The sequence below is a fragment of the Salmo salar genome, chromosome 17 (assembly GCF_965601325.2).
Source record: "Salmo salar chromosome 17, fSalSal1, whole genome shotgun sequence".
In the NCBI taxonomy this organism is placed as follows: Eukaryota; Metazoa; Chordata; class Actinopteri; order Salmoniformes; family Salmonidae; genus Salmo; species Salmo salar.
The window spans coordinates 82,583,121-82,596,618 of NC_138307.1; the positions used below are offsets into that span (position 1 = coordinate 82,583,121).

The following is a 13,498-nucleotide window of genomic DNA, read 5'->3' on the forward strand; positions in this document are numbered from 1 at the left end:
AGTTTATATTGATATATATATATTGTGTTGTGTTCCATCCTGGGTCTGTTGGTCAGTAAGGTGAAGGAGTACCAGGTAGTTTATATTGATATATATATTGTGTTGTGTTCCAGCCTGGGTCTGTTGGTCAGTAAGGTGAAGGAGTACCAGGTAGTTTATATTGATATATATATTGTGTTGTGTTCCAGCCTGGGTCTGTTGGTCAGTAAGGTGAAGGAGTACCAGGTAGTTTATATTGATATATATATTGTGTTGTGTTCCAGCCTGGGTCTGTTGGTCAGTAAGGTGAAGGAGTACCAGGTAGTTTATATTGATATATATATTGTGTTGTGTTCCAGCCTGGGTCTGTTGGTCAGTAAGGTGAAGGAGTACCAGGTAGTTTATATTGATATATATATATATTGTGTTGTGTTCCAGCCTGGGTCTGTTGGTCAGTAAGGTGAAGGAGTACCAGGTAGTTTATATTGATATATATATTGTGTTGTGTTCCAGCCTGGGTCTGTTGGTCAGTAAGGTGAAGTAGTACCAGGTAGTTTATATTGATATATATATTGTGTTGTGTTCCAGCCTGGGTCTGTTGGTCAGTAAGGTGAAGGAGTACCAGGTAGTTTATATTGATATATATATTGTGTTGTGTTCCAGCCTGGGTCTGTTGGTCAGTAAGGTGAAGGAGTACCAGGTAGTTTATATTGATATATATATATTGTGTTGTGTTCCAGCCTGGGTCTGTTGGTCAGTAAGGTGAAGGAGTACCAGGTAGTTTATATTGATATATATATTGTGTTGTGTTCCAGCCTGGGTCTGTTGGTCAGTAAGGTGAAGGAGTACCAGGTAGTTTATATTGATATATATTGTGTTGTGTTCCAGCCTGGGTCTGTTGGTCAGTAAGGTGAAGGAGTACCAGGTAGTTTATATTGATATATATATATATTGTGTTGTGTTCCAGCCTGGGTCTGTTGGTCAGTAAGGTGAAGGAGTACCAGGTAGTTTATATTGATATATATATTGTGTTGTGTTCCAGCCTGGGTCTGTTGGTCAGTAAGGTGAAGGAGTACCAGGTAGTTTATATTGATATATATATATTGTGTTGTGTTCCAGCCTGGGTCTGTTGGTCAGTAAGGTGAAGGAGTACCAGGTAGTTTATATTGATATATATATTGTGTTGTGTTCCAGCCTGGGTCTGTTGGTCAGTAAGGTGAAGGAGTACCAGGTAGTTTATATTGATATATATATATTGTGTTGTGTTCCAGCCTGGGTCTGTTGGTCAGTAAGGTGAAGGAGTACCAGGTAGTTTATATTGATATATATATTGTGTTGTGTTCCAGCCTGGGTCTGTTGGTCAGTAAGGTGAAGGAGTACCAGGTAGTTTATATTGATATATATTGTGTTGTGTTCCAGCCTGGGTCTGTTGGTCAGTAAGGTGAAGGAGTACCAGGTAGTTTATATTGATATATATATATTGTGTTGTGTTCCAGCCTGGGTCTGTTGGTCAGTAAGGTGAAGGAGTACCAGGTAGTTTATATTGATATATATATTGTGTTGTGTTCCAGCCTGGGTCTGTTGGTCAGTAAGGTGAAGGAGTACCAGGTAGTTTATATTGATATATATATATTGTGTTGTGTTCCAGCCTGGGTCTGTTGGTCAGTAAGGTGAAGGAGTACCAGGTAGTTTATATTGATATATATATTGTGTTGTGTTCCAGCCTGGGTCTGTTGGTCAGTAAGGTGAAGGAGTACCAGGTAGTTTATATTGATATATATATTGTGTTGTGTTCCAGCCTGGGTCTGTTGGTCAGTAAGGTGAAGGAGTACCAGGTAGTTTATATTGATATATATATATTGTGTTGTGTTCCAGCCTGGGTCTGTTGGTCAGTAAGGTGAAGGAGTACCAGGTAGTTTATATTGATATATATATATTGTGTTGTGTTCCAGCCTGGGTCTGTTGGTCAGTAAGGTGAAGGAGTACCAGGTAGTTTATATTGATATATATATTGTGTTGTGTTCCAGCCTGGGTCTGTTGGTCAGTAAGGTGAAGTAGTACCAGGTAGTTTATATTGATATATATATTGTGTTGTGTTCCAGCCTGGGTCTGTTGGTCAGTAAGGTGAAGGAGTACCAGGTAGTTTATATTGATATATATATTGTGTTGTGTTCCAGCCTGGGTCTGTTGGTCAGTAAGGTGAAGGAGTACCAGGTAGTTTATATTGATATATATATATTGTGTTGTGTTCCAGCCTGGGTCTGTTGGTCAGTAAGGTGAAGGAGTACCAGGTAGTTTATATTGATATATATATTGTGTTGTGTTCCAGCCTGGGTCTGTTGGTCAGTAAGGTGAAGGAGTACCAGGTAGTTTATATTGATATATATATATTGTGTTGTGTTCCAGCCTGGGTCTGTTGGTCAGTAAGGTGAAGGAGTACCAGGTAGTTTATATTGATATATATATTGTGTTGTGTTCCAGCCTGGGTCTGTTGGTCAGTAAGGTGAAGGAGTACCAGGTAGTTTATATTGATATATATATATTGTGTTGTGTTCCAGCCTGGGTCTGTTGGTCAGTAAGGTGAAGGAGTACCAGGTAGTTTATATTGATATATATATATTGTGTTGTGTTCCAGCCTGGGTCTGTTGGTCAGTAAGGTGAAGGAGTACCAGGTAGTTTATATTGATATATATATATTGTGTTGTGTTCCAGCCTGGGTCTGTTGGTCAGTAAGGTGAAGGAGTACCAGGTAGTTTATATTGATATATATATTGTGTTGTGTTCCAGCCTGGGTCTGTTGGTCAGTAAGGTGAAGGAGTACCAGGTAGTTTATATTGATATATATATTGTGTTGTGTTCCAGCCTGGGTCTGTTGGTCAGTAAGGTGAAGGAGTACCAGGTAGTTTATATTGATATATATATATTGTGTTCCAGCCTGGGTCTGTTGGTCAGTAAGGTGAAGGAGTACCAGGTAGTTTATATTGATATATATATATTGTGTTGTGTTCCAGCCTGGGTCTGTTGGTCAGTAAGGTGAAGGAGTACCAGGTAGTTTATATTGATATATATATATTGTGTTGTGTTCCAGCCTGGGTCTGTTGGTCAGTAAGGTGAAGTAGTACCAGGTAGTTTATATTGATATATATATATTGTGTTGTGTTCCAGCCTGGGTCTGTTGGTCAGTAAGGTGAAGGAGTACCAGGTAGTTTATATTGATATATATATATTGTGTTGTGTTCCAGCCTGGGTCTGTTGGTCAGTAAGGTGAAGGAGTACCAGGTAGTTTATATTGATATATATATATTGTGTTGTGTTCCAGCCTGGGTCTGTTGGTCAGTAAGGTGAAGGAGTACCAGGTAGTTTATATTGATATATATATTGTGTTGTGTTCCAGCCTGGGTCTGTTGGTCAGTAAGGTGAAGGAGTACCAGGTAGTTTATATTGATATATATATTGTGTTGTGTTCCAGCCTGGGTCTGTTGGTCAGTAAGGTGAAGGAGTACCAGGTAGTTTATATTGATATATATATATATTGTGTTGTGTTCCAGCCTGGGTCTGTTGGTCAGTAAGGTGAAGGAGTACCAGGTAGTTTATATTGATATATATATATATTGTGTTGTGTTCCAGCCTGGGTCTGTTGGTCAGTAAGGTGAAGGAGTACCAGGTAGTTTATATTGATATATATATATTGTGTTGTGTTCCAGCCTGGGTCTGTTGGTCAGTAAGGTGAAGGAGTACCAGGTAGTTTATATTGATATATATATTGTGTTGTGTTCCATCCTGGGTCTGTTGGTCAGTAAGGTGAAGGAGTACCAGGTAGTTTATATTGATATATATATATTGTGTTGTGTTCCAGCCTGGGTCTGTTGGTCAGTAAGGTGAAGGAGTACCAGGTAGTTTATATTGATATATATATTGTGTTGTGTTCCAGCCTGGGTCTGTTGGTCAGTAAGGTGAAGGAGTACCAGGTAGTTTATATTGATATATATATTGTGTTGTGTTCCAGCCTGGGTCTGTTGGTCAGTAAGGTGAAGGAGTACCAGGTAGTTTATATTGATATATATATATTGTGTTGTGTTCCAGCCTGGGTCTGTTGGTCAGTAAGGTGAAGGAGTACCAGGTAGTTTATATTGATATATATATTGTGTTGTGTTCCAGCCTGGGTCTGTTGGTCAGTAAGGTGAAGGAGTACCAGGTAGTTTATATTGATATATATATTGTGTTGTGTTCCAGCCTGGGTCTGTTGGTCAGTAAGGTGAAGGAGTACCAGGTAGTTTATATTGATATATATATATTGTGTTCCAGCCTGGGTCTGTTGGTCAGTAAGGTGAAGGAGTACCAGGTAGTTTATATTGATATATATATATTGTGTTGTGTTCCAGCCTGGGTCTGTTGGTCAGTAAGGTGAAGGAGTACCAGGTAGTTTATATTGATATATATATATTGTGTTGTGTTCCAGCCTGGGTCTGTTGGTCAGTAAGGTGAAGTAGTACCAGGTAGTTTATATTGATATATATATATTGTGTTGTGTTCCAGCCTGGGTCTGTTGGTCAGTAAGGTGAAGGAGTACCAGGTAGTTTATATTGATATATATATATTGTGTTGTGTTCCAGCCTGGGTCTGTTGGTCAGTAAGGTGAAGGAGTACCAGGTAGTTTATATTGATATATATATATTGTGTTGTGTTCCAGCCTGGGTCTGTTGGTCAGTAAGGTGAAGGAGTACCAGGTAGTTTATATTGATATATATATTGTGTTGTGTTCCAGCCTGGGTCTGTTGGTCAGTAAGGTGAAGGAGTACCAGGTAGTTTATATTGATATATATATTGTGTTGTGTTCCAGCCTGGGTCTGTTGGTCAGTAAGGTGAAGGAGTACCAGGTAGTTTATATTGATATATATATATATTGTGTTGTGTTCCAGCCTGGGTCTGTTGGTCAGTAAGGTGAAGGAGTACCAGGTAGTTTATATTGATATATATATTGTGTTGTGTTCCAGCCTGGGTCTGTTGGTCAGTAAGGTGAAGGAGTACCAGGTAGTTTATATTGATATATATATATTGTGTTGTGTTCCAGCCTGGGTCTGTTGGTCAGTAAGGTGAAGGAGTACCAGGTAGTTTATATTGATATATATATATATTGTGTTGTGTTCCAGCCTGGGTCTGTTGGTCAGTAAGGTGAAGGAGTACCAGGTAGTTTATATTGATATATATATTGTGTTGTGTTCCAGCCTGGGTCTGTTGGTCAGTAAGGTGAAGGAGTACCAGGTAGTTTATATTGATATATATATATTGTGTTGTGTTCCAGCCTGGGTCTGTTGGTCAGTAAGGTGAAGGAGTACCAGGTAGTTTATATTGATATATATATTGTGTTGTGTTCCAGCCTGGGTCTGTTGGTCAGTAAGGTGAAGGAGTACCAGGTAGTTTATATTGATATATATTGGGTTGTGTTCCAGCCTGGGTCTGTTGGTCAGTAAGGTGAAGGAGTACCAGGTAGTTTATATTGATATATATATATTGTGTTGTGTTCCAGCCTGGGTCTGTTGGTCAGTAAGGTGAAGGAGTACCAGGTAGTTTATATTGATATATATATTGTGTTGTGTTCCAGCCTGGGTCTGTTGGTCAGTAAGGTGAAGGAGTACCAGGTAGTTTATATTGATATATATATTGTGTTGTGTTCCAGCCTGGGTCTGTTGGTCAGTAAGGTGAAGGAGTACCAGGTAGTTTATATTGATATATATATATTGTGTTGTGTTCCAGCCTGGGTCTGTTGGTCAGTAAGGTGAAGGAGTACCAGGTAGTTTATATTGATATATATATTGTGTTGTGTTCCAGCCTGGGTCTGTTGGTCAGTAAGGTGAAGGAGTACCAGGTAGTTTATATTGATATATATATATTGTGTTGTGTTCCAGCCTGGGTCTGTTGGTCAGTAAGGTGAAGGAGTACCAGGTAGTTTATATTGATATATATATATTGTGTTGTGTTCCAGCCTGGGTCTGTTGGTCAGTAAGGTGAAGGAGTACCAGGTAGTTTATATTGATATATATATATTGTGTTGTGTTCCAGCCTGGGTCTGTTGGTCAGTAAGGTGAAGGAGTACCAGGTAGTTTATATTGATATATATATTGTGTTGTGTTCCAGCCTGGGTCTGTTGGTCAGTAAGGTGAAGGAGTACCAGGTAGTTTATATTGATATATATATTGTGTTGTGTTCCAGCCTGGGTCTGTTGGTCAGTAAGGTGAAGGAGTACCAGGTAGTTTATATTGATATATATATATTGTGTTCCAGCCTGGGTCTGTTGGTCAGTAAGGTGAAGGAGTACCAGGTAGTTTATATTGATATATATATATTGTGTTGTGTTCCAGCCTGGGTCTGTTGGTCAGTAAGGTGAAGGAGTACCAGGTAGTTTATATTGATATATATATATTGTGTTGTGTTCCAGCCTGGGTCTGTTGGTCAGTAAGGTGAAGTAGTACCAGGTAGTTTATATTGATATATATATATTGTGTTGTGTTCCAGCCTGGGTCTGTTGGTCAGTAAGGTGAAGGAGTACCAGGTAGTTTATATTGATATATATATATTGTGTTGTGTTCCAGCCTGGGTCTGTTGGTCAGTAAGGTGAAGGAGTACCAGGTAGTTTATATTGATATATATATATTGTGTTGTGTTCCAGCCTGGGTCTGTTGGTCAGTAAGGTGAAGGAGTACCAGGTAGTTTATATTGATATATATATTGTGTTGTGTTCCAGCCTGGGTCTGTTGGTCAGTAAGGTGAAGGAGTACCAGGTAGTTTATATTGATATATATATTGTGTTGTGTTCCAGCCTGGGTCTGTTGGTCAGTAAGGTGAAGGAGTACCAGGTAGTTTATATTGATATATATATATTGTGTTGTGTTCCAGCCTGGGTCTGTTGGTCAGTAAGGTGAAGGAGTACCAGGTAGTTTATATTGATATATATATTGTGTTGTGTTCCAGCCTGGGTCTGTTGGTCAGTAAGGTGAAGGAGTACCAGGTAGTTTATATTGATATATATATTGTGTTGTGTTCCAGCCTGGGTCTGTTGGTCAGTAAGGTGAAGGAGTACCAGGTAGTTTATATTGATATATATATATTGTGTTCCAGCCTGGGTCTGTTGGTCAGTAAGGTGAAGGAGTACCAGGTAGTTTATATTGATATATATATATTGTGTTGTGTTCCAGCCTGGGTCTGTTGGTCAGTAAGGTGAAGGAGTACCAGGTAGTTTATATTGATATATATATATTGTGTTGTGTTCCAGCCTGGGTCTGTTGGTCAGTAAGGTGAAGTAGTACCAGGTAGTTTATATTGATATATATATATTGTGTTGTGTTCCAGCCTGGGTCTGTTGGTCAGTAAGGTGAAGGAGTACCAGGTAGTTTATATTGATATATATATATTGTGTTGTGTTCCAGCCTGGGTCTGTTGGTCAGTAAGGTGAAGGAGTACCAGGTAGTTTATATTGATATATATATATTGTGTTGTGTTCCAGCCTGGGTCTGTTGGTCAGTAAGGTGAAGGAGTACCAGGTAGTTTATATTGATATATATATTGTGTTGTGTTCCAGCCTGGGTCTGTTGGTCAGTAAGGTGAAGGAGTACCAGGTAGTTTATATTGATATATATATTGTGTTGTGTTCCAGCCTGGGTCTGTTGGTCAGTAAGGTGAAGGAGTACCAGGTAGTTTATATTGATATATATATATATTGTGTTGTGTTCCAGCCTGGGTCTGTTGGTCAGTAAGGTGAAGGAGTACCAGGTAGTTTATATTGATATATATATATTGTGTTGTGTTCCAGCCTGGGTCTGTTGGTCAGTAAGGTGAAGGAGTACCAGGTAGTTTATATTGATATATATATATTGTGTTGTGTTCCAGCCTGGGTCTGTTGGTCAGTAAGGTGAAGGAGTACCAGGTAGTTTATATTGATATATATATATTGTGTTGTGTTCCAGCCTGGGTCTGTTGGTCAGTAAGGTGAAGGAGTACCAGGTAGTTTATATTGATATATATATTGTGTTGTGTTCCATCCTGGGTCTGTTGGTCAGTAAGGTGAAGGAGTACCAGGTAGTTTATATTGATATATATATATTGTGTTGTGTTCCAGCCTGGGTCTGTTGGTCAGTAAGGTGAAGGAGTACCAGGTAGTTTATATTGATATATATATTGTGTTGTGTTCCAGCCTGGGTCTGTTGGTCAGTAAGGTGAAGGAGTACCAGGTAGTTTATATTGATATATATATTGTGTTGTGTTCCAGCCTGGGTCTGTTGGTCAGTAAGGTGAAGGAGTACCAGGTAGTTTATATTGATATATATATATTGTGTTGTGTTCCAGCCTGGGTCTGTTGGTCAGTAAGGTGAAGGAGTACCAGGTAGTTTATATTGATATATATATTGTGTTGTGTTCCAGCCTGGGTCTGTTGGTCAGTAAGGTGAAGGAGTACCAGGTAGTTTATATTGATATATATATTGTGTTGTGTTCCAGCCTGGGTCTGTTGGTCAGTAAGGTGAAGGAGTACCAGGTAGTTTATATTGATATATATATATTGTGTTCCAGCCTGGGTCTGTTGGTCAGTAAGGTGAAGGAGTACCAGGTAGTTTATATTGATATATATATATTGTGTTGTGTTCCAGCCTGGGTCTGTTGGTCAGTAAGGTGAAGGAGTACCAGGTAGTTTATATTGATATATATATATTGTGTTGTGTTCCAGCCTGGGTCTGTTGGTCAGTAAGGTGAAGTAGTACCAGGTAGTTTATATTGATATATATATATTGTGTTGTGTTCCAGCCTGGGTCTGTTGGTCAGTAAGGTGAAGGAGTACCAGGTAGTTTATATTGATATATATATATTGTGTTGTGTTCCAGCCTGGGTCTGTTGGTCAGTAAGGTGAAGGAGTACCAGGTAGTTTATATTGATATATATATATTGTGTTGTGTTCCAGCCTGGGTCTGTTGGTCAGTAAGGTGAAGGAGTACCAGGTAGTTTATATTGATATATATATTGTGTTGTGTTCCAGCCTGGGTCTGTTGGTCAGTAAGGTGAAGGAGTACCAGGTAGTTTATATTGATATATATATTGTGTTGTGTTCCAGCCTGGGTCTGTTGGTCAGTAAGGTGAAGGAGTACCAGGTAGTTTATATTGATATATATATATATTGTGTTGTGTTCCAGCCTGGGTCTGTTGGTCAGTAAGGTGAAGGAGTACCAGGTAGTTTATATTGATATATATATTGTGTTGTGTTCCAGCCTGGGTCTGTTGGTCAGTAAGGTGAAGGAGTACCAGGTAGTTTATATTGATATATATATATTGTGTTGTGTTCCAGCCTGGGTCTGTTGGTCAGTAAGGTGAAGGAGTACCAGGTAGTTTATATTGATATATATATATTGTGTTGTGTTCCAGCCTGGGTCTGTTGGTCAGTAAGGTGAAGGAGTACCAGGTAGTTTATATTGATATATATATTGTGTTGTGTTCCATCCTGGGTCTGTTGGTCAGTAAGGTGAAGGAGTACCAGGTAGTTTATATTGATATATATATATTGTGTTGTGTTCCAGCCTGGGTCTGTTGGTCAGTAAGGTGAAGGAGTACCAGGTAGTTTATATTGATATATATATTGTGTTGTGTTCCAGCCTGGGTCTGTTGGTCAGTAAGGTGAAGGAGTACCAGGTAGTTTATATTGATATATATATATTGTGTTGTGTTCCAGCCTGGGTCTGTTGGTCAGTAAGGTGAAGGAGTACCAGGTAGTTTATATTGATATATATATATATTGTGTTGTGTTCCAGCCTGGGTCTGTTGGTCAGTAAGGTGAAGGAGTACCAGGTAGTTTATATTGATATATATATTGTGTTGTGTTCCAGCCTGGGTCTGTTGGTCAGTAAGGTGAAGGAGTACCAGGTAGTTTATATTGATATATATATTGTGTTGTGTTCCAGCCTGGGTCTGTTGGTCAGTAAGGTGAAGGAGTACCAGGTAGTTTATATTGATATATATATATTGTGTTGTGTTCCAGCCTGGGTCTGTTGGTCAGTAAGGTGAAGGAGTACCAGGTAGTTTATATTGATATATATATTGTGTTGTGTTCCAGCCTAGGTCCGTTGGTCAGTAAGGTGAAGGAGTACCAGGTCGAGACTATAGTGGACACACTCTGTACCAACATGCTGGCAGACAAGGAACAGCTCCGAGACATCTCCAGCATCGGACTGAAGACTGTCATAGGAGAACTGCCCCCTGCATCCAGCGGTAAGTACCACCATGACCCCTGACCCCTAACCTGTACCCTGAGGACTTTTCACTACATGGGCCTTCACAAAGCTGATCTTGGATCAGTTTGCCCTTCTTTTTTAGATCATCATGAGTAAGATTACGTGGACAGGAGGGCCTGATCCTAGGTCAGGACGTCTGCACTGAGAAGTCTGAAAGCTGTCATTATTGAACACATATCAGAGCATGATAACAGTTTGTGGAGATGATGTATAATGTGTTAGTTAAACCAGTTAGATAATGAACTGATGGACCATCCCCTCTAGTGATGGTGTTGTAGTGTGTTAGTTAAACCAGTTAGATAATGAACTGATGGACCATCCCCTCTAGTGATGGTGTTGTAGTGTGTTAGTTAAACCAGTTAGATAATGAACTGATGGACCATCCCCTCTAGTGATGGTGTTGTAGTGTGTTAGTTAAACCAGTTAGATAATGAACTGATGGACCATCCCCTCTAGTGATGGTGTTGTAGTGTGTTAGTTAAACCAGTTAGATAATGAACTGATGGACCATCCCCTCTAGTGATGGTGTTGTAGTGTGTTAGTTAAACCAGTTAGATAATGAACTGATGGACCATCCCCTCTAGTGATGGTGTTGTAGTGTGTTAGTTAAACCAGTTAGATAATGAACTGATGGACCATCCCCTCTAGTGATGGTGTTGTAGTGTGTTAGTTAAACCAGTTAGATAATGAACTGATGGACTATCCCCTCTAGTGATGGTGTTGTAGTGTGTTAGTTAAACCAGTTAGATAATGAACTGATGGACCATCCCCTCTAGTGATGGTGTTGTAGTGTGTTAGTTAAACCAGTTAGATAATGAACTGATGGACCATCCCCTCTAGTGATGGTGTTGTAGTGTGTTAGTTAAACCAGTTAGATAATGAACTGATGGACTATCCCCTCCAGCTAGATGTCCTCCTTCCAACCTGGTTTATCTTCAGTTGTATTCAGACCTTTCCCAGTCATGTCGATGGACATGGGAGAAGAGAGCATCTGTTAACATCCTTGCTTCCCCATCACCTTCAGGCATCAGCCATATTGGCTGACAGCAGTGTGACTCATTTAGCTAACTCTGTCTCTTTCTGTCTCTCTGTTTCTCTCCCTCTCTCTGTCTTTCTCCTCTCCAACCCCCTCCCCCATGTTTCTCTCCCTCTCTCTGTCTTTTTCCTCTCCAACCCCCTCCCCCATGTTTCTCTCCCTCTCTCTGTCTTTCTCCTCTCCAACTCCCTCCCCCCATGTTTCTCTCCCTCTCTCTGTCTTTCTCCTCTCCAACTCCCTCCCCCCATGTTTCTCTCCCTCTCTCTGTCTTTCTCCTCTCCAACTCCCTCCCCCATGTTTCTCTCCCTCTCTCTGTCTTTCTCCTCTCCAACTCCCTCCCCCCATGTTTCTCTCCCTCTCTCTGTCTTTCTCCTCTCCAACTCCCTCCCCCCATGTTTCTCTCCCTCTCTCTGTCTTTCTCCTCTCCAACCCCCCTCCCCCATGTTTCTCTCCCCCTCTCTGTCTTTCTCCTCTCCAACCCCCTCCCCCCATGTTTCTCTCCCCCTCTCTGTCTTTCTCCTCTCCAACTCCCTCCCCCATGTTTCTCTCCCTCTCTCTGTCTTTCTCCTCTCCAACCCCCTCCCCCAATGTTTCTCTCCCTCTCTCTGTCTTTCTCCTCTCCAACCCCCTCCCCCATGTTTCTCTCCCTCTCTCTCTTTCTCCTCTCCAACTCCCTCCCCCCATGTTTCTCTCCCCCTCTCTGTCTTTCTCCTCTCCAACCCCCTCCCCCCATGTTTCTCTCCCCCTCTCTGTCTTTCTCCTCTCCAACCCCCTCCCCCCATGTTTCTCTCCCTCTCTCTGTCTTTCTCCTCTCCAACTCCCTCCCCCCATGTTTCTCTCCCCCTCTCTGTCTTTCTCCTCTCCAACCCCCTCCCCCCATGTTTCTCTCCCCCTCTCTGTCTTTCTCCTCTCCAACCCCCTCCCCCCATGTTTCTCTCCCTCTCTCTGTCTTTCTCCTCTCCAACCCCCTCCCCCATGTTTCTCTCCCTCTCTCTGTCTTTCTCCTCTCCAACCCCCTCCCCCATGTTTCTCTCCCTCTCTCTGTCTTTCTCCTCTCCAACCCCCTCCCCCCATGTTTCTCTCCCTCTCTCTGTCTTTCTCCTCTCCAACCCCCTCCCCCATGTTTCTCTCCCTCTCTCTGTCTTTCTCCTCTCCAACCCCCTCCCCCATGTTTCTCTCCCTCTCTCTGTCTTTCTCCTCTCCAACTCCCTCCCCCATGTTTCTCTCCCTCTCTCTGTCTTTCTCCTCTCCAACTCCCTCCCCCATGTTTCTCTCCCTCTCTCTGTCTTTCTCCTCTCCAACCCCCTCCCCCCATGTTTCTCTCCCTCTCTCTGTCTTTCTCCTCTCCAACCCCCTCCCCCCATGTTTCTCTCCCTCTCTCTGTCTTTCTCCTCTCCAACCCCCTCCCCCCATGTTTCTCTCCCTCTCTCTGTCTTTCTCCTCTCCAACCCCCTCCCCCCATGTTTCTCTCCCCCTCTCTGTCTTTCTCCTCTCCAACCCCCTCCCCCCATGTTTCTCTCCCTCTCTCTGTCTTTCTCCTCTCCAACCCCCTCCCCCATGTTTCTCTCCCTCTCTCTGTCTTTCTCCTCTCCAACCCCCTCCCCCCATGTTTCTCTCCCCCTCTCTGTCTTTCTCCTCTCCAACCCCCTCCCCCCATGTTTCTCTCCCTCTCTCTGTCTTTCTCCTCTCCAACCCCCTCCCCCATGTTTCTCTCCCTCTCTCTGTCTTTCTCCTCTCCAACCCCCTCCCCCCATGTTTCTCTCCCTCTCTCTGTCTTTCTCCTCTCCAACCCCCTCCCCCCATGTTTCTCTCCCTCTCTCTGTCTTTCTCCTCTCCAACCCCCTCCCCCATGTTTCTCTCCCTCTCTCTGTCTTTCTCCTCTCCAACCCCCTCCCCCATGTTTCTCTCCCCCTCTGTCTTTCTCCTCTCCAACCCCCTCCCCCCATGTTTCTCTCCCCCTCTCTCTAGGCTCGGCCCTGGCTGCCAGCGTGTGTAAAAAGATCACAGGCCGTCTGACCAGTGCCATCGCCAAGCAGGAGGATGTTTCAGTTCAGCTGGAGGCCCTGGACATCATGGCTGACATGCTCTGCAGGTTGGTGTGTTCTCACTGTCTGACCGCTGGCCTGGACCCAGGTTGGTGTGTTCTCACTGTCTGACCGCTGGCCTGGACCCAGGTTGGTGTGTTCTCACTGTCTGACCGCTGGCCTGGACCCAG

General features: G+C 42.5%; 1 protein-coding gene across 2 annotated transcripts in view; it reads left to right on the top strand.

The window, feature by feature from the left end:
* The window catches only part of LOC106598353 (cullin-associated NEDD8-dissociated protein 1), a 68,566-nt gene that overhangs the window by 12,470 nt on the left and 42,598 nt on the right, over positions 1-13,498 (top strand). For both annotated transcript variants that reach the window (XM_082964255.1, XM_082964254.1), the window contains exons 3-4: positions 10,070-10,224; positions 13,252-13,375. In XM_082964255.1, coding sequence (XP_082820381.1) covers positions 10,070-10,224; positions 13,252-13,375 — 279 coding nt within the window. The remainder of the gene's footprint in view (positions 1-10,069; positions 10,225-13,251; positions 13,376-13,498) is intronic.